The following is a 21,947-nucleotide window of genomic DNA, read 5'->3' as shown; positions in this document are numbered from 1 at the left end:
AAAAGATGATAAAATTGTAAGAGGCAGGTACCATGAATGGAGCTCACAGGGCTGGTCGTTGCTCTACCACCAGGTAAGTGAGTGGCAGAAGAGTGTGAAGGCCTAGGTCATCACCATACACTTGGGCAGAGTTTATAAGAGCTGTATACTAATACTTCATTTTTTTCAGGAATAAGGTAGCCTTAGACACTATGGCATTTTTACTTTATAAACTTTTACATTTTAAAACCTTTTAACTTTGGTAAAGAAACATTGCCTAAAACACAAAGACACTATAAGACTGTGCAGAGATATAACATTATTTTCTTCTTCTTCATTATTATTATTATTATTCCATTTTAAAACTTAGTTGTGAACAGGCAAGGCACAAGCATGCACATTTACCTACTCTGACTTCCCCTTCTGTGAGCTGCAGCCATCTTGAGTCCTAACTTTCACCACTCCCTTAGAGTAAACCTGGTTGGTATTCCCCAAATACTTGCCCAGTTTACTATAATAGACAAAGTCTATAACAGTAGTTTATGAGCTTTGCAACTGGACCCTGGCACCAGGCATATGTCTGACTCTTTGATATTAGTCTGGGATAAACCAGGTACATTACATATTCGAGGAGGTTTTTTTTTTTTTAAAGTGCTTTATAAATCCTCATATTGTGACTTAAGTTATGGAACCCACTAGGCTTCCTCTATCACAAGAACCATGATACCATTAGCAAGTGCCCAATAAGTTGCCCACTGAATGACCTTGGATGTGTTTGTCTCTTGTCTTTGGTCTCATAGCACCTGGGAGTGGTTCTCACACAATGGGACCAGGTTTATCTGAACACATACTGTATCTGTTACTTTCCTTGCTGGTGTGACAAAAATTCTTGACAGAGACAACTGAAGGGAGGAGAATTTATTTGGAAACACAGTTTTAGGGGACATAGTACATCATAACAGGAAGGCATGGCAGCTGAAATGGCTCTGTAGTGGCAGGAACTTGAGGCATGGCTTGTTCACATCTTAGCACACCAAGAAACAGAAAGCTCACAGTGAAACCAGAAACAGTTATCAATCTTCAAGGCCCATTCCCAGAAACCCTCATCTACTGGTTGGATCATGGGCTCAAAAGTTCAGCCACTTCCCAAGACAGAGCCACCAGCTGGGGTCCAAGTGTTTGAACACATGAGTTTATGGGGTAACTTAGTCAGTATTCTATTGCTGTGAAGAGACACCGTGACCATGGCAACTTTTCTAAAGAAAAGCATCATTTAACTGGGGCTGGCTTACAGTTTCAGAGGCTTAGCTCATCGTCAGCATTGGGGGAAGCATGGCAGCACACAGGCATATACGGTACTGGAGATGAGAGTTCTGCATTGGATTGTCAGCAGCAAGAAGAAAGAGAGCCTCTGGGCCCAGCTTTGGCTTTTGAAACCTCAAAGCCCACCCCCCAGTGACACATATCCTCCAACAATGCGATACCTCCTAATCCTTTCAAATAGTACCACTCCCTAAACATTTAAATATACATACCTATGGGGGCCATTCTTATCCAAACCACCACGTGGGCATGGGGTACATTTTACATCCAAACCCTAGCACCTATGCTTGGAGCAGGATCAGCAATGTCTCTGTATTCTGCCTCTGTACCCTGGCCCATTGGAAGGTTGTCAGGGGCAATAGCACCATGGAGTTGTTGTTCTCCATGGCAGCAATATCCTCTTCTGAAGTACCTAGTAAAGATTGGGTAGCTTTACAGTTTCTATTCTCTCCTCTCCTCTCCTCCTCCGCAGTCCCCTCTCCTTCCCTCCTCTCCTCTCCTGTCCTCTCTTCTCTTCTTCTCTCTTTTTCCTCATATAAGTAGGAAGTAGTTCTTAATGAAAATTAGAGTACAGTAAGTACATACATCAGTAGCATTTTATTATCAAGTCTCCTGCGCCACACACAGCTGTATGTGGTATCATTTGTACTATCAGAACAGCAGGCTTTTCGTTATCTGCATCATCACAAACACATGAGTGTGAATAGGATGTTGTGATAGCTATAGAAGTACTAGAAAATAACATTTCTGCTGTTTCCATATAATCTTACGGACACACCATCATATAAGCATTGAATGTGCTGTGTGACTATGTTGTTACATGGAGTTAAGAGACGTGAAATGAATCCTGAGTCTAGAAAGGAAGAAATGGAGAGGGAGGTAGAGGAGAATACTTGTTGAAAACCTATAATGTGCTATGAAATTATTTCATTTTATTATCCCCTCTTATGAGAAGGAGATCTGAGAGTCAGTTTCCTACTGTCTTTCAAAGTCACCTAGCTAGGAGGAGTGCAAGATTTGCTTCCATGTGATTGGAGTCCCCCCACCCCACCCCAGTGTGCATGTTGAATCTTTTCATTGAAAGATTAGAAATTGAAAGTTTGCAGTTTCTTGATGACCAGGAAGGAAGGATGACAATGTTTGAACTTGACATTGTGAAGAGGAAGTTTCAAGCTTCCCTTCAAGTTGAAGCTCAGACACGCCTCCTCTGCTGCAGGAGACGGGGACATCACTCTTGTTCTGCTACCGTCCTTGATCTCCCTCTGAGGCAGGATTCTCCAGGCTTTATGGTGGGCCACACTGTCAGTCACAGGTCTCCTTCCCCAGGAATGAGCTCCCCTCAGTAGGAATCAAACATCACGTGTCCTTGCTTTCATAGTATATTCCAGAGTAAACCGTCTTGTATCTGATAAGAGCACAACCCATGCAGCTTTGAAAGGAACTTCCTCCTTCTTAAGATGTGTCATGGAAATTCACCAGACAGAGAAAACATCGGGTGGACACGCAGTTTGATTACACGCCAAGTTAACATTCCCCTATCACAGAAACCGGAGGAAGTCATGCAAGTCTTAGGATCATTTTGCTAGCAATTCTGTTAATGTTCCAAGCATTATGTATGTGGCACATACTGCTTTTAGAGGTGATTACACTGAATGCAGCCATCAGCTTTCAGCTGTCTGTATATGCACACCGTTAAGCTCCTTCCACGGAAAGAGATACCTGTCTATTTTTGGGGAGGGAGTGGAAGAAAGCTCCTGAGATTCCACTGTGTGCAGAAATTAGGACTTGTGGCAATTGTGTCTAAGTTATTTGAATAGAATAAATTTCAAGGACTTCCCCCAGCCCACATGAAAATCAGCCAACCAAAGGAAAAAAAATCCCAATGATAGCTACTTGTCAAAGGACAACTTCAATCAAAGTTACTTTTAAAAAGAAAAATAGAGCCAATAAACATTTAAAATACATGTTCAATATTTTTAGTAACCAGGAAAGTGCAAATCAAAACTACCTTGAGATTCCCTCTCACTCCAGTCATCCAGGCTAAGATTGAGAAAAAAAATGCACAGTGTCATTCCAAGTTATTCCAACTAATTCTGGAAAGGGTATGAGAGAACTCTTGTTCACTGGTGACAACGCAAACTTGTGTAACTAGGGGGAAATTAATTTCAAAATTCTGAGCTAAAACAAAACTACTATGTGACCCGGCTATACACTCTTGGTTTTATAGAAGGGATGCTAAGTGCCACCACAGAAATATATGTATCTATGTACCATGTTCAATGATGTGTTGTTATTCATGATGGCTGAGAAATGGGAGTAGCCTGGACGTCCATAAGATGTGAATAGGTAAAGAGAATGTTACATGTATGTGTGTGCATCACATAAATTTTACACAGCCATAAATAAAAACAAAATCATGACATTTGCAGGCTAATGTATGCAACTGGGAGTCATCATGTTACATGAAATAGGTTAGATTTAGAGTGACAGATATATGTTTTCTGTCCCGTTTATTTATTTATTTTTTTATGTTTGCCAATTCATTTAGACGCGAGATGGGGAGAGGACCCGTGAGTAGTGACAGAGAAGAAAGAGGTTCTGTCAGCTGGGGCAGGCATGAGACACAGGTAGACAGGGCAAATCTTTGTTGTTGCCATCTTTATTGACATATGGCAATTGACATGCCATAAAAGCCACCAGCTAAGCTGGTGTGTTTTAGTGTATTCCCCAGGCTGTGTGGCCATTACCACTGTCCTGATAAAGAAGAACCAAAGAGCACACATTCATCAGCACTCACCCACACTCGGCTTCCACTCCCTCAGCTTTGCCCTGGACAGTCACTCTTCTGTCCCTCAAGTCTTACTGACTTGCTATTTCTGAACAGGTCACATAGCAGGAATGGAATGTGGGTAGTCTTCAGAGCATGGGCTTTTCCACGTAGGGCAGTGCTTTCCAAGGCTCATGCTTTTCATTGCTTCTCTTGCCTCCTTAACTTTGGTTACTGGCTAGTATTTCTTTGCATTTATCTACTGACACTTGAGCTATTTCTCCCCGTTAGCTGTTGTGAGCACAGCCACCCATGGAGTTCCTTGTGTGGATATGTGTTTTCACTTTCTTGGGTGCATCTAGGGATAGGATGGCTGGGTGAACTTTATGACTATCCACTTGAGGAATTGTCAAACTGTTGCCAGGCATCCCCTGCTCCATTTCTCATCTCCCCCCCCCCCCCCAGTAATCATGTGTGAGGTCCCCACTTCCCTACAGTATCGGCAGCTCATGCTTTTGGTCTTGGTGACGTAGCCATCCTGGTGGGTGTGATGTGGTATGTTATGGCGGCTTTGGATCTGCATTTCCTGAGTGACTCAGAGCCCTGAGTATCTTAAACTTCTGCACGTGCTTCTGGGGTGTTTACAGAGCCCCCGCGGAGATACAGCTACTCATGCACTTTGCTCATTTAAAAAAAATAATTAAACGTTTAATATGTTTACTTTGTCTGTGCAGCTGTGAGTGCATATGTGCACATGTGTGCACATGTGGCATAGCACAAGTCAGAAGGCAATCTGTGCAAGTCAGTTCTGTCCTTCCATAGTGTAAATTCTTAGGACCAAACTCAGGTAAATAGGCTTGGCAGCCAGCACCTTAACTCATTCAGTTAGTTCACTGGTCCACTTTCTTGGTAATTTTTAAATCAGATTGTTTATTTAATTGTTAAAGTTTTGCATTTATTATGGATACAAATAACATTCCTTATAATTCTAAATATTTTCTTTTTTTTTTGTCAGTGATCTCTCTCTATATATATATATATAAATTGGAATGGTTCTTAGTTTTTTGTAAAATATAAAGCTCCTTTAGGTACACAGTAACATTTTATGCAAGAGCACTGTTGCTCTTTGCTTGTATTCATCCTTGCTACCGCCCCCCCCCCCTCTCTCTGGCTTTCTTTCTTTCTTACCCCATCACTTGAGTGTTTGATGCCATATATAAAAGCCATTGCCTAATCTATAGTTAGGAAGATTTACTTCTGTGTTTACCTCTAGGAGTTTTATAGTTTAAAATTACATTTATGCCCGTGACTCCTTTTGAGCTATTTTGCATATGCTGTGAGTGTGACATCATTTTTTTTCATGTGACTATCTAGCACTATGTACGGAGAAGACTTTCTTTCATCAATTGCCGTTGTCAGAGTCAGCAAAAATCCATTCTTCAAAGGTAAAGGCTTAGCTTCAATTAAGTTCTCTGCTTCAGTTCTTTGTTTTTTTTTTTTACTTGTAATTTTTTTATTAATTTATTCGTATTACCTCTCAATTGTTAGCCCTTCCCCTGTTTCCTCCCATTCTTCCCTCCCTCCCACTTCCCCCCTTCTCCCCTCCCCTATGTCTGTGATTGAGGGAGACCTCCTCCCCCTATATATGCTCTTAGGATATCGAGTCTCTTCTTGGTAACTTGCTATCCTTCCTCTGAGTGCCGTCAGGCCTCCCCATCCAGGGGACGTGGTCAGAAAAGGGGCACCAGAGTTCGTGTGAGAGTCAGATCTCACTCTCCACTCAACGGTGGAGAATATCATGTCCGTCGGCTAGGTCTTGGTAGGGGTTCGAAGTTTACTGCCTATATTCTCCTTGGCTGGTGCCTTAGTTTGAGGAGGAGCCCAGGACCCAGATCTGCTTCAGTTCTTTGCAGTTGACCGCAGCTGTCCTTGCACAGCCCCACTTCTCAGTTACTGTGTGCAGCTCGGCAGTAAGGGCTGGTGTCAGAGACTGTGAGCCGTCGTCCCATTCGTTTTTTGTCCTTTTCAAGATCATATTGGCTATTCAGGATCCCTTTACACTTCATATTATTTTAAATACCGTATTTTTCCTAGTTCTATGAACAAGCTTGTTTGAGTGTACATAGGAATTGTGCTGAATCTGCAGATAAATTCAGTGAATAGGGCCATCATAATAATATTAAATCTTGTGGAAATGGAGTATGTTTCCATTTATGTAGCTGTTCTTAATTGTTTAATTTTTTTTTTTTAGTTTTTAGTATTTTTTTTTATTTATGTCAAATTAAAAAGAATTTACTACACATGTGTTTCTGAGTGTGTGCTTATGCTAACAGAGGTCAGAGGACAAATTGTAGGAATGGTTTTCAGCTTCCACTCTGTGGGTCTGGCTCAGGGGGAGATGCTTTTATCTGCTGAGCCATCTCCCTGGTCCCTTTTCTCAAATGTATGCCATTTTATTCTTTTTAACTTCCAAGTGCAGATATTACAGGCATGTGCCACCACCACCAGCTTATATTTCACTCTTTTTGATGACATTGAAAAGTGATCTTCTTCTTCATGTGTTCAGAATATTCACCGATAGTGTACAGCCGTACAGTTGATTTTGTACAGTGAGCTTGACCCTTACACCACAATGAACTTGCTTATCAGTTCTAAATACTAGAGGATTTAAAAACGATTATTCATGTAAAAGCTCATATTATCTGCACATTAATACAGTTTCTACTTCCTTTATTGTCTGGATACCTCCCTCCTTCCCTGTATTTGTGCTTATCTACTTTTGCTTGCACGTCCAGGACAGTGCTAAATAGAACTGGTGACAGCAGACAGCTTTGTCTTGCTCGTGCCCTCAGGACCAAGTACTAAGCCTTTAGACTGTAAACACGACATTAACTCTGGGGGTTTTCACAGACCAACCTTATCAGATGGAGAAGTTTTTTTATGGCTCCAGGACTGTTGAGTATTTTTTTTTTAATCATGAGCAAGCATTAGAATGTCATCCTTCAGTTCCCTACCCTCGGAGGTTGACAATGTTCTACTTGGCTGGTATAACAAATCTCATTTAAGTGTGACATTTAAGTAAGCCTATTACATAAGTTGTTAGATTCAGTTTGTTAGTGTGTTGTGGTGGACTTTCATGTCTGTTCCTTTGTAAAATGTTCAAAGGAGATTTATATTATTCTTGTACCTGTGAGACCAGAAGGGGTCATTGGATTCCTCTGTGGATGGAGGTAAAGGTGAGCTGCCCAACTTGGGTGCTGGAAACTGAGCTAGGGCCCTCGGCAAAACAATACACACTTTTAATGTCTGAGTCTCTCTAGCCCCTTTCGTGTCTGTTTTCATGATGTACTGACCTGTAGTATTTTTTTTTCTTCATGAAGTTTTTTTTTTCTCATTTCACTATTGTCAGTCAACATTGTACTACTCACAGAATGAGTTGGAAACTTTCTCTCCTGACTTTTTGTTAAAGCTGTGGAAGACAGAGAGCAACTTTTCTTTTTCTTTTTTTCTTTTTCCTTTTTAGATTTAAAGAATGATTTCTCTTTTTTAAATTTAATTAACTTATTCAGATTACAACTCAATTATTATCCCGTCACTTGTAACCTCCTGTTCCTCCCTCCCTCCTGCTTTCCCCCTATTCAGAGTCTTTTCGTGACTGCTAAATATCACTCGCGTAATCACAAACATGTGTTGCAGCATGCCGGGCATCCCAACCGATCTTTCCCCTCTAGGGCTGGCTGTGGGAAGGAAATTCGTTTAACAATAGGACTATGAAATGTTCCCAGTCAGAGGCTGTTCGCCTCTTTTAGATAGAAAAAAAATAGAGAGAGAGAGAGAAAGAAAGAGATTAAGCTGAACCTGGCCAGGTGCCATTTCTGGATCACTAGTCTGAGCTGTATTTCTTCTTCCTACACCCAGAGGAATTAACAGGATTCGCTCCTTCCTAGCCCTCCCCAGCCCCCACCTGACCTTCACACCTTCCCAACAGTAGGGAAAGACAGGAAGTTTTCCCTGTGATGACATGATGAGGCCGATTAATCAATGGGGGAAAACCCCGGGTGAGAACACGCCTTCTTGTGTACCTTCCCAATATTTTGCTATATAAGTAGGGCTGCTGCTGGAGCAGAAGACACTCACAGGGCACTGGGTACCCGACACTGAGCAGACCACTGCTGGAGCTGAGAATGTACTGTAGTGGCAAGCCTCTGCTCTTCCTTGCTTTGGCATGGGTGCTGCTAGCTCACCTGTGCAGCCAGTCAGAAGGTAAGTGTGGCCCCTTCTGCTGGTACAGGCCAGTTGAAGGCTTTTCTGGCCCCTCGGGCTTATCTAGGCTTCCCTGTGGATAGCAGCCTGCTAAGGAATGTATAAGAAAGCCTGTTTGCCTCATAGGTAAGACTGAGGAAGAGGTGATGCTAGCAACCAGGTGTCTTCTCTGCTGTCAATCCTAGCAGAGGCACAGAGTGATGGATGGGCTTTTAGAGACATTTGAATTTCAGGACAAGGCCCTAGTACTATTTCTGAGAGTGAGGTGCAAGAGTGTGACATTTTCAGGATATGTGGTCACTCAGAAATGTGTGGAACTTTTCACTTCCAGCCTTTTTTTTTTTTTAACCTTACAACTAAGTAATGTTAGTAAAGTTCATAACATACCCTTAAGGTTCCAACTGTGACACTTGACCTCAGTGTCCCTATGAGGCCTGAAGGACATTGTTCTCCAACTTTGAGATAACATTTATCCAGCACCTCACAGCCGGTTACACTTTAACTCCAAGGAGTGCCCACGTACTGCTTTATTATGTCACTATCTGCAACAGGTGCATGCCTGGAAACACGTGGTGGACTTTATGAACAGGATTTAAAGTCAACCAGTTCCGGAGTGCTTTGGCATGCCTCCTAATGACTATGCTTCCCTCTGTAATTTTCTTCGTAGTTCCTAGAAAATCATATTTTCTTTGTGATTTCACTTCTGCCTGCTCTAGCCAGAGGGCAGACTGAAATTTGACTTCCCTCTATATTCTGAATGTGAAAGGCTTCTTTATGAAGATCTTATACTTAAGTGATGGTAACAGGGATCAGCATGGGTACTCTTGAGGGATTTTGACAAGCTGAAATGAAATATTTTCTTATTAAAGATCCGAGAGAAGCCATGGGCTTATAAACTATGTTAGTTGAACCAAAACATCACAGCACACCATTTTTAAAAATGATAACTGGGAACTATATTCAACTGGATGTCCAAGACCCCACCTAGGTTTCAAAGACATAACAATTCATTTCTGCGGACTCAATACCTTTTACTTTTCTTTTAGCAGCAAGCAACTTTGACTGTTGCCTTCGGTACACACAGAGGGTTCTTCCTTTCAGAGCTATTGCGAGTTTTACAAGACAGAAGGCTGGCGAGGTCTGTGACATCAATGCTATCGTGTAAGTTGTTCATAAACTTTAATTCATTTACTACAGCAATATGTGGAAATTTCAGAAACATTTCTTAACATATTGAAATTTTATTCAGAAACAATGCACGGAAAAAAGTAGTTTTATTTTATATGTACTTCAGAGTCTAAGTAGGACCAAAATAAATCAGAAGTTTAGCTTTTACTTTTTGAAAAAGTAAATGTTGCATAGGACAGGAGTCCCTTTTTAGAATAAACTTCTTGAATATGATACATGGAAGACATCTTTGGAACAAGCATATTTCTACTAGAAAATGGGGCTAATTAGAACATCACTTAAAATACTCATGGTTCATATAGGGTGTTATAATTTGGAATAATACAAGCTGCTAACCATGTATATATATGTTACAAGCCTCCAGCACGGCAGCATCGAATGACAAGTCTGGGATTCTCTCTTCTGCCATTGTAGTCATCTGTTATGTTGTGGGGATAGTCAAATGGAGCCCCTTCCATTCCTTCTCTCAGGACTTATTATCAGCCTTTTCCCTTTCCTTTCATCTCTGTAGCCAAATGTTTAGTATGTAGAACATTCAACTAGCACGGGAAGCTTTCGCTGCACGGTCTGTGCAAAATATACACTGTTAAATGCTTACTGAATGCAAATGAACATGTTAATTTTTGATTTTCAGTTTTTACACAAAAAAGAAAACTGCCGTGTGTGCCGATCCAAAGCAGGACTGGGTGAAAAAAGCCATGAACCTTCCCAGGTATGGATCGCCGAAGGGCAAACAGTCTCTCTCCAAATGATAGGGGAAAGCAGGGTGCAGAGGGTGGATCACAGGCCTGTTGGAGTTCTTCAGTCTAGTGACATCGAATTTTTGAAGGAGGAATTTGAGGTATATAATGCAAGCACAGGATGCATTTTGTACTTACATGTCAATACCATCATCATGTTTGTGATTATTCTAACTTAATGACTTGTCCCACATGATGTAGCAGACTTCCCTTTGCCTCTGATAGGCACTAGCTATCTGATTCTCACGTTTCCTCTTTACATCCCTTATAGACTTCCTCACACTTAGTTGGATGCTAAACCATGAAAAATAAATTTAGTTAAAAAGAGACCAGTGGTTCTGGCTTACATCAGTAGGGTAGCCTTTTATCCATAGATGGCACCTAACATTATTGTACCATAGATATACTGAACTTAGAAACTCTAGATAAGTATTCATACCCTGTTCTTGACATAAACTAGCTTAGTTGTGCTGGGCAAGGCCATCCTTTCTCAGACTCGAATAAGGACTGCTTTTCATATTGAGATGAGATTGAAGGTATGCAAAGGAACTTTTCCTCTTTTATTACAGACTAAAAAATAAGAAGATGTAAAAACTGATGCTTTTCTGCAATGGAATTGGACACAGCCCAAGGAGGAAATGATCACACTGGGGATGGAGGCTTCACCTGCACATCACTGAACAGACCTGATTTGTGTCCCACTGGACTTGTCCAATGGATGAAGTTGATTCATATTGCATCATAGTGTGTCTTGTTTAAGCTCGTGTTAGAGTTGTATTTATGTTATTTATAGATCTGGGTTTTCTATATTTAGCTATTTAATGTTGATGTCCCACAATCTATGAGAGGGAACTTAGTATAAGGTATATATAATGTCATGTTTAAGGGAATAAGATTATATGGACCTTCTTGTAAGCAATAAGCTATTGTAAAATATTTAATTTTCTTCTGTGTATTTAATTGTCTCTAAATTGATGTAATTACCTTATAAGGCAGAAAATAATAATGAGAATATATTGAAAATAAAAGAACTGAAAAGTTACTTGTTGATGGAGTGGCATATTATTAAGATGTATATTGAAGATGTTTAATATTTCCTGATATGTATCTTCATTGAAATCTGCCTGGCTTTCCCCTCATGGCTTGAGCTTTATCTGTATTGATTACACAGAAAGGTTGAATATTTGTAATTGGAAGTCATCCCCTGCCCCCCCCCCCCCCCGCAAATTAGAATGGTCCTATATTTGAGACCTATAGTCTAATGTTTATTGATAGAAACATAAATAATAAATAGAACCACACACTTTGTATGTATAGAAAAATCAACAACCATTTAGAAGATACTTGGAGAAGTCATTTGTTTCATCTTTCTATCAGCCACTCTTCATCTCTGCTGGGAGCATGTCTCTAAGGTCCCGAGCTTTAAGCAGTTTTCCGAAGGGAAATGACTACTCAGGAACGCCGGGCCCTAGAACCTAACTGTCTTAGTAGGTGAAGGGGAGACTTAAGATGCTTACTGCCAGAGAGAATCTAGCAATGAGATTCTGAGAGAATGGCATCATTCTGGAGGCTCACTGGTGAGCTTCCACATGGTCTTCCCCTGGCGGCAGTCATTATGACGCAGTAAAGCAAAGCTCACACACACACACACACACACACACACACACACACACACACACACACACACACAGGCACACAGTGCAGCCCAGAGGTGGGTCACTTGATGAAAAGCCAAAAAATAAGTGGCCCAATATGTCCTGAAGGCATCTCCATGCCCAGGAATATAACCTTGAGTCATCAGGGAAAGTATGCCTAGCATCCTGTTCGTTGGTTCAGCCAGCCCAGGATTAGTCTCATTATGTGCCAGACACTGTGTCAAGTGCTAGAGAGATGAGATGATGAAAGAGTTGGTAACTTGCTCATAGTTCATTAGGGTTAAGCCATGTGGTGAGAAATGACAAGTAGCCTGTCTATTACAATACCTGATGGCAACAAGCACTTTAATACAGACTGTCATACGGTATACTTGTACATCATTAGGGAGGGCTTCTAGAAGAATAGAGTATTTAGGTTAGCCATATTAAATAGCTAATTCTATGATTCTGGACTATAACCAAAGCAGTTCCACGTGGCTCAGCTCAACATTTGAGGTGAGGTAGGAAGGACCCGCAGGAGGTAGTCAGTTGGAAAAGGGGGGCAGCTCAGAGTGTTTGGAAACATCTGGGGCATGTTTTAGTTGTCACAATATCTGAAGGTGGGTCCCACAGGCATTCAGTGGGCAGGAGCCAAGGATGCTAAACCTACTGGAATGCATAGGATACTTCTGCACAATGAAGAATTGTCCCACCTGAAATGTCAGTCATAGTCATGCACCCATGCAACAATATCAGGCGAAGGAGAATGTGTGCAAGAAGTGAAGTGGATGTGAGATGGCAGATTAAGTAAGACTGTTACCTTTCCTAAGTAGAGGCTTGAGCTTGACCGTGCGAAGCCAGGGCACTACTTAAAAGGCCAAGGCAGGCTGGGTCTCTGGTAATGGAGGAAGGAGAGGTGAAACAAATGGGAACTACAGGGGCTCCAAAGAGTGAGCGATAATGAAACCTCAGCCAAAGACAAGGCAGAGGTCAACACTGGGTGTCATTCCCCTCTAGTTCTCCACCGTGTTTTTTGAGACAGGATCTCTCATTGGGTGGTCAGAGTTCATGATTTGGCCTAGACTTCCCTGGTAAGTCAGGACAATCTACCTGCCTGAGCCTCACAGCAAGGGGACTATGGGTAATGAAAGGCCCAACTTTGATGTGAGTGCTGAGGCTCCGAACTCAGGCCCCTATCCTTTCCTACTAAGCACTTTATACACTCAGCCATTTCCATAGTCCAAGATTGATACCAGATCTTTAACTCCACTGTAGACTAGGCTGGCCTCGAATTCACAGAGCTCCGCCTGCCTCTGCCTCCCAAGTAAGTACTGGGATTAAAGGCGTGCGCCACCACCACCCAGCTAGATTTTCAATTCCTAATGTGAACTCTTTGAGTTATTTAGGAGCAATTTATGGCCACATCAAGGCAGTGGCTGGCATGATGAAGCACTCCAAGGGTATCACTATGTGTATTTGCATGTTTGTACTTTCTCCCATATCCTGGGGTGGTGCTGGGGAGTTGGAAAGCTCTCTTTCTTGGTTTTAATGAGTAACACCACCTTGGTTTTGGGATTTTGTTGAATGCCAATGAAATATGGCCTCTAAGTAGATCCTGTGGCATTGTCATCTTTTATAAGATAACGTCTACTGTGATTGTGGCCACATCCTCACCCTTTTTCATCACCCAGTTCCGGTGGTGGCTCCTTGTATCTGGTGGGTTGGGCCCAATCTGATCTGGCCCAAGATGCTACAGCTCATGTTGAAAGGGATTTATTTCCTTGGTTTCAACCCTCAGGACTCACTCATGAGCTGGCCTGCTCCTCCCCGTCTGCCTGGTTTTGCTCCTCTGCCATCCTGCACAGCCTAGCCTGACCTTGCCTGGGCCTGACACATCCTGCCCTCCTCCCTGCCCTTCTGTGAAAGTTAGCTGTACTTTCTCTGGATGGTAGAACCTGCCCGCACATGAGTCACTGTGGGTGCCAATGTCAATTTGAGTAAAGGGATGTTTCCTGTTTTACAACAAAGGTATAAAATATTGTTCCCCTGAGCCCAACCAACCAACCACAAAAACCCCACCAACAAAACCCTTAAATCCTGTGTTTATCCTGCAATTAAGAAGGACAAAGAGACATTTCCTAAACTCATAGAAGGGTTTTTGATAGTTAAGGGAAGGGCCAGGAGTTCTACCTGGGCCTTGTACATCCTGCTAGGATTTACAAGGAACACTGCCAAGTGAGTGAGGATGTGTTTAACACTGATGGGTAGAAAATCAACATCTATATACCACAGCTTTTGTTCATGACATTACTGGGTGTGTATGTTTGAGGGTATGTGCACATGGTTCTGTGTGTGTGTGTGTGTGTGTGTGTGTGTGTGTGTGTGTGTGTGTGTGTGTGAGCCTATGCTGCAGAAGTGGGAGCTGCAAGAGGTAGTGGTCATCTTAAGGAAGCCCTTTGTGCCTGAGACAGTGAAACCAAACAATGCACTCCTGTGGTGAGTGACAAGCTCTGCACCTGGCCAGGATCACTGCTACCTTCCTGCTATTTAAATTCACTGGTACCAACTTTGCTTGGCGCTCACATCTGCTTTGTTTCTCTTTTAATTTAGTACACTTCTCTAATTTCTTGATTCCTCCCCTAGCCCATCTGTCAGAATCCCAGAAAACAACTTTGAATCAATTTCCTGTCCTTATCCTTGACCGCTGTCTTCCCTTGTGCTACATCCACACTTCAGTGGTTTTCTTGTGTCTCTTGTTCATCTTCTTGATGCTCAGGTGACTGTGGGTCACTGTGTTCCTTTACTGTGGTCTGGTCCAGCAGTAAATCCGTGGTCCTCCAAATTGGCTGGGCATCAACACACTTGTCAGAGCAAAGATTTCACTGGACAAAATTAAACAAAACTGTAACAGTAGGGGAAAGAAGTCAGTACCAAATCTGGACTCCGTTTTGCTGAGACAAAGGACAGAAATATGTTTCAGAGCTGAGGTATGGTGGTCCAGGCAGTCTGCATTTGTTGATTGGCTTTTGCCAATAGGAGGGCAAATTCATCCTAACTTCATGATGAAAGAATTTTACATCTTAGAACAAGATTCTGTTCTCCAAACGGCAGCACAGAACAGTTAGAGTACCACGTTCCTGGTTTTGATGACTACATTTCAAAGGCTGACTCTTAGGTCCTGGAGAAAGTCATACCTAAGTTGTAAAACATGGCTTTTCAAAAATGTACATCTCAAAGGGACAGAGAAGAAAACCCCACAAAGAAAGTTCACTAATGTAAATACTCCAAGGAAAGAGGTCAACCTCAGAATTCCGTATGTGGAGTAGCCTGCCTGAAGTTGAGTCCAGCTGCAGGAAACTTGTGGGTACCTTTGAGCTGACCCCATTCATTTACACAGCATGATTCTGTACATGGCAACGAGAAAGATCTTCACCCACAGCTTTAAACTACTCAGACTTCACATTGTTGTCCCCACAATAGCCTCTAAATCAGGGGTTCTCAACCTTCCTAAGGCTTTAATACAGTGCTTCATGTTGTGGTGACCCCTAACCATGAAGTTATTTTGTTGCTACTTCCTAACTATAATTTTGAGACTCTTATGAATCATAATGTAAAATTCGGATATGCGGGATATCTGATAGGTGACCCTTGTGAAAGGATTGTGTGGCACTGAAGGGGTCGGGACCCACAGGTTGAGAACCACTGCTCTAAATTATAATTTGCAAGTAAACGTCTCCCCAAGAGTGGGCTTTTCTGGCCACCTGACCTCAGTAGGGTTTCCTATTTATCTATTTCATAGTTTCTTCTTAATAAGTAGATACATGGTCTTTATCTTTGCACTTGAAAAAAAATGGGAAGGATGAAATGAATTTAACCTCAGAACCATTCCTGACTCCTGGAAGGCACCCAGATGTTGTCATGCCTGACATGCTTATTACCTGTAACTATTTATTTATGCATTGAAAAGCTGGTCTCTTGAACATGTCCCACCATGACAAGTTTATTAAGAGCCTACGTGCTCACCATTGCATTCCCAACACCTGCAACAGTGTCAGCCTGTTGATTTCTGTGAAATAGCAATCAGACACGTGTTCAAATACATATAGATACATGTGAGAACATACAGAAGAAAACATCAGAATGTGTAGTATTATTTCAAAGTATTATGAGAAAATAAGTATGCATAGGAAATAAAATGGAGAAAAAATAATCAAAATAATTTTTAAAACCTTTAAACTGTCAGTTAACAAGCAACTTTTATCTGTCTTAATGAATTCAATAGTATATACATATACTAACTATACATGTGTTAATTTCTTAATTAGAAGAGTTCTCAAAAAGAATGCTTTCTAAAATTTCGATGGGATAATATGACAAATTTGTAGTATGATTTGTAGGATACTTAAGATAAATGTTTCAGAATCTAAAAAGACAGAAGAAATCTTTCTATTTCAGAGAAAACCCAAACAGTAGGGGCAGTTTTAACAAGGTACCACATGCCAATTCCCTTTCGTTGGTAACCTCTAACTTAAAAGTCTAATTCTAGTGATGCTCAAAGAAATTAGATGGTTACCTTTCTGTCAGCATCCTGGGAGAAAAATTCTCCCTGTGCTTAACAAGCCTCCTGGTTTTGGTTCATAGTCAGATTTTTGTTTGGGTCTGTGTGGTCCTTAAATAGCTTTCTCCATATTCTTGTTTTAAAAATCTAAATCCCTGGTGATTCTGATAATTAGGTCTGGAGCCGAGGCATCTGCACCAGAGGATTCTCACCATTGAATGAGTCTGGTGTCTGGGCCAAGATCACAGGGAAGTGATAGGTCTCCTCTTTGTGGTGGTCAGAGTCAGCTGGCAGACATCCCATCTGGATGGGGCTCTCAAGACAGAACATTTAAAAGGGAGTTTGTAAGAATTTTGTTTTCTTTCCCCAAGAGCTACCCTTCTTCATCCTAAGGATGCTGAGCTAACTGTCTGTCTCTATGAGGTGGGATCAAGCTGTTTCCAAGGTTGGTACCTTACTTTCTGATGCATCCATCCTGGGCAACAGAAGAGGAAGGGAGCAGACTGGACTCACTATCTGACAGTGCCTATCAGGACTGTTTGCCCATTAATAGGTAAGAATTACATCCAGGGCAATGTGGTCCCACTGCTTACATTTTTATAGCATCTGAGCAGAAGGAAATCCTGTAGGCCACTAATAGCATTCCAGATATATGTAATATGCCTGAAATGCTCACCACACAATTTCAAGGCTGGGCAGAGTCCCTGTCACATGCCAGACACTTAGTACACATCATCTAAGTTAGTGAGCATCTTGAATTCACTACGCTATCGGCAAGACAATAATTGCATGTGTTCTACATTTCAAACAGCTGAATGAAAGCTTTTTTTTTTTGGCATTTCTTTCTTTCTTCCTCCCCCCTCCTCTGTCCCCTCTCTTTCTTTCTTATGTGCTGAGGAGTCCTTCTCCAGTCACTAGGCTATAGGACACAGCACCCAGTTTCTACTCTTAAGTCTGAGAGCCTGACTCTTTTTATACAAAGCTGTTAGCCATGAACTTCTGAAAACATCCAATGGGCTTTAAACATGGTTATTTGTATATGAATGTAAGTTCTCTATCCTAAAAGTCAGTTCAAGTTATTTTTGTGCCATTTAACTAGCACTGAACTGTCCAGCCCTACTGCTTTCAAGGGGCTCTATGTAGTTCTCAAAGAAGGGAAGAGAAATTTAAATGAACTCGGGTCTATCTGTGTCCCACCTTGGTAAATGAGAGAAAAAGTGTCCTCACTAACATGGAAAATAGAGACACTTCTGGAATGGAAGTTTCAAGAGGTGATAACTGGGGAAACCATGCTGTGACCTCAGTGTTCTGCCCTAACTGCTATTAGCTTGTCTCTCGGAAAATTCCAGAGTTTGTTTTTGGTGTTTTTTTTTTTTTTTTTTTTTTTTTTTTGCTACTTTACAAAAATTGGTTTCCTGCTTTGCTCTGGTCAGATCTCTGACTCTATGTTAAAATGCGATTCACAAATGGAATGAGGCCAATAGACATCTCAAATAAGGGCTTCAGTAAACGTGAAATAATGATGGAGTGGGGACTGCACATGCATTGGCATTTATTTGAAAAGACCCTGTAATGTCCTGTTAAATACATTGTTTTGGGGGTTTTGTTTTGTTTTTGGTTTTGTTTGTTTGTTTTGTTTTTGTTCAACAGTTACTGAGTACAAACCCGAGGGCCCTCAACTTCTCTTTCCTCCACAATGTACTTGCTTTCAAATTGTGCTTTCCACTACAGATCCCTGTTATCAAGTAGCTATCCTCATGTCTGTTTCCACATGTGTAGTTCCATATTTTCATGATGAGCTGCTTTCCTACTATGCTTGGCATATTCGCAATCTCTGGGATGTGTTTTAAGCTAACAGAACAATTGCTTTCTCAAAGCTGTGACAAAACCCAACACAGAAGCAGCTAAGAGAGGGAGAATTGACCTTGGATCCCATTTTGGGGGAATCTCAGTTTGTGGGGAAGGCCTGGGTATAAGCAGTGACACTGTCTGTACTGCCATGGATGTCATGGGTAGCTGACAAGGAAGCAGAGAGCTTCAGCTAGAACCAGAAGCAGATATACAAGGAAGACCCTTCCTTCATAACACAGCCCTACCAGATAGAGCTCCTGTCCCCAGACCTCGCAAAACAGGATCACCAGCTACACATCAACAGTGCCAACAGCGTGAGCCAGACATGGACACTTCACCATGACAAGAAATAAATTCATTTAAACCACGACAGCTAATAAATATCCTTTCAAAGAGTTGTGTAACACATGCAAGGCTAAAGTAACACGCAATTTTAAAAACCACACATTACCAGGGGCATTTGCTTTTATAGTTCTGAAAGCGGTGACTTCATTCTTTCTGTGATGGTAGCTTCCAGTAGTAGAGTTCCTGCTGGGCCGAGAAAATTGCTGCCCAGTGTTTGTAATCATCTGAAGGAGGGAGGGTTGGGAAATAAGAAAATGTCAGCACTGACACTCTTGCATCAGTCAGGTAGCAGCTTGGGTTTCATGACGCCCAAGTGACCTCGCATTTAATAATCTTACATGACAGCCTTCAGACTTCTACACTGGGTCGGTTGCGTCACTAATGCCTGGAGGTTTAACGTAATGTTCTGGTACTCTGCCTGGAGAGAGTCCTACTCCATGGGTCCAGGGTGGAGTCGAGTAATGTATTCTGCCCGCCCCCTGCCCCCCCCCCCAGCAATTGTCTAAGGTTTTTTTTTTTTTCAGGTTCCAGGTGTCTCCCGCCCCACAAGTTCATAGGAAAGTTCCTGTCTTATCAAAGTAGTATATAAATATTAAAAAAAAATTTTTTTAACGCTTATTTCCAAGACTCACAAAATTCTGTCAGAGTTTCAGGTGGAAAATGGAAACTGCTGTAAGGATTTTCATCAAGATGGGGTTTAGTATTGGGTTATTGGATAATCACCGGAAAAGCTGAAGGAGTGCACAGACAGTTGGGGGTCTTAGAGATGGTTCTAGAGGTGTGAAAGAACAGATCCCTCACAAGTGTAGATCTGAAGCTGAGAGCACCCGGAGGAGATACAGCATCTGTGTGGTGTGTGTCACACCACTTCAGCCACCTCTGTGTGACCAGAGCCTTGGAAAATGAACGCCCAGTTGCAATCGGGCCACGGAAAGCTGAGGTGGATGTGGGATGGTAGAAAAAAAAATGTCAACCTCTGTGGCTTCTCTAGACATGAAAACCTAGAAAACGAATCCGCAAAATTTAGAAAAAGAGGAGAGACAGGGATAAAGGTGATGCCATCTCACTTCTGAGTCTCAAATCTTTTTACTTTTTAAAAAAGATTATAATATAATTACATCACGTCTCCAATCCCATTCCTTCTTCCAAACCTTCTCGGGTACGCCTCTGTGTTCTCTTTCAAATCCATGGCTTAATTTTTCACTGATTGTTACATAAATGTATGCGTATGTACGTACCTCTCTACTCCTAAATACAGAAGCACAGCCTGCTCAGTCTGTATAATGTTACTTGTATGTATGTATGTATGTATGTATGTATGTATGTATGTATGTATCTCAAGTCTTGAAGCCGATCATCTGACGGCTGATTCTGACTCACAGCAGCTCTCTAGCCAACGGCTAGTGTGCAGACTGCTACTGTTAGCTTCTCGGTTCAGAAAGTGAGGAAAAGAGAGCGTGCATATGAAAGGAGCCATCTACAGCATCCATCAGGGACGGAGCACAGAGGAATCTGATGCAAAGAGCCACTTTTCTACAGGGCGGAAGTCACTTGACCGACTGAGCAGGAGTGCGCAAGTCAGGAAGTGTCCCAAGGAAGCTGCGATTTTATCGCTAAAACACAGGATGGGATCCTAGAAGAATGGATAAAGAAACTGTGGTACATATTCACTATGGAATACTATTCAGCTATTAAGAACAAGGAATTCCCGAAATTTGTGGATAAATGGATTGAGCTAGAAATGATCATAATGAGTGAGTTAACCCAGAAGCAGAAAGACTCAAATGGTATATACTCACTTATATCTGCATATTAGCCCAAGGGGCATGTCCCACGAAAGCCTTCACTTACCAGGAAACCGAGACAGAGGGGAGGACATTCTAGTGGGACTCTAGATGAGAGAAGCATGGGAGAATGGCAAAGTAGAAGGATCCAGAGGGTCCTAGAAGCCTACAAGTAGAACATTATGATAGGCAGATTTGGGAGCAGGGGTCCCGCTCAAACTAAGGCACCAGCCAAGGACAATACAGGTGGTAAACCTTAAACCCCTACCCAGATCTAGACAATGGACAGAACACTTTCCACAGTAGAGTGGAGAGTGGGATATTACTTTCTCACATACTCTAGTGCCTCACCTTTGACCATGTCCCCTGGAGGGGGAGACCTGGTGGCACTCAGAGGAAGGACAGCAGGTTACCAAGAAGAGACTTGATACCCTATGAACATATACAGGGAGAGGTAATCCCCCTCAGGAACAGTCATAGGGGAGGGGAATAAGGGGAAAATGGGAGGGAGGGAAGAATGGGAGGATACAAGGGATGGGATAACCATTGAGATGTAACAAGAATAAATTAATAAAGTAAAATAAAATAAAATAAAGAAAAACATGGAAAAAAAGAAAAGTAATCTGATGATTCGATATTGATCTATTAGATGAGTTTAGCACCAGGTGTCAGATATATTCATGAATGGAGCAGTACTGCGGGCTGCACACACCTCCGTCCGCTCACGTACCAGGTGAGCGCTCTACTGCCGCGTTGTTTCTCCAGCCTTTTAAAAATTTGAAACAGGGACTTGCTAAGTTTCCTAGGCTAACTTTCCCATGCTGTCCTGGAACTTCAGATCATCCCGAGTAGCTAGGATTTCGGGCATGTGGCACCAGACTTGACTGATGTTTAATTCTACTTTAAATGTATTGTGATTTGATGCTGCTGTATTTTGAAACCTCAGACTTTATTAGGAGTTCACGAAGCTCTTCTTCATTATTTTCCATTTTCTCTGTTGAAATTTTTGAAAAAACAAAAAAGCTTCAAAAGTAAGTGACCAACTGCATATCTGCTAAGCCAGTGGTTCTCAGCCTTCCTAATGCTGCTCCCCTTTACTGCAGGTCCTTATGTTGTAGTGACCCCCAAACCATAAAATTATTTCCATTGCTACCTCATAATTGTCATTTTGCTATGAATTATGAATCATAATGTAAATATCTGTGGTGTCTGATGGTCTTAGGCCACCCCTGTAAAAGGGTTTTTCAATCCTAGAGGTGCCAAGACCCACAGGTTGAGAAGCATTGTGCTAAGCAGTCTTCAATGCTTGCACACATTTTTACCACGTAGCCTTCTTACTCCTGTGCTTTCTCTTTGATGTGTTGACCTGAATTCTTCAAATCATTTGGAGGAATGGTTATGCCTCCCCTCTAAGTATTCAGCAGAAATGGAGAGATCTGAGAGCCTCTTGTGTAATCTGCACAATGTCACATCTAATAAATGCAACATTACCCCTCTCTAGTATGTAGATGACAT

General features: G+C 41.9%; 1 protein-coding gene across 7 annotated transcripts in view; it reads left to right on the top strand.

Moving 5' to 3' along the window:
• Positions 1 to 11,302, top strand: part of CCL20 (C-C motif chemokine ligand 20) — a 144,253-nt gene extending 132,951 nt beyond the window's left edge. For 3 of the 7 annotated variants that reach the window (XM_084778962.1, XM_084778961.1, XM_084778960.1), the window contains 4 exons: positions 5,444 to 5,514; positions 9,379 to 9,493; positions 10,155 to 10,232; positions 10,830 to 11,302. In XM_084778962.1, the coding sequence (XP_084635088.1) occupies positions 5,448 to 5,514; positions 9,379 to 9,493; positions 10,155 to 10,232; positions 10,830 to 10,851 (282 nt within the window). In that variant the 5' untranslated portion in view covers positions 5,444 to 5,447 and the 3' untranslated portion in view covers positions 10,852 to 11,302. Of the gene's footprint in view, positions 1 to 5,443; positions 5,515 to 5,580; positions 8,333 to 9,378; positions 9,494 to 10,154; positions 10,233 to 10,829 lie in introns of those variants that run through there. The other 4 variants (XM_084778964.1, XM_084778963.1, XM_084778958.1 and 1 more) reach the window with 3 other exon arrangements.
• Positions 11,303 to 21,947: the final 10,645 nt, after the last annotated feature.

The sequence above is a fragment of the Acomys minous genome (assembly GCF_964271855.1).
Source record: "Acomys minous genome assembly, chromosome: 4".
NCBI classification, from domain to species: domain Eukaryota; kingdom Metazoa; phylum Chordata; class Mammalia; order Rodentia; family Muridae; genus Acomys; species Acomys minous.
This window is presented reverse-complemented; position numbering and strand designations above follow the sequence as displayed.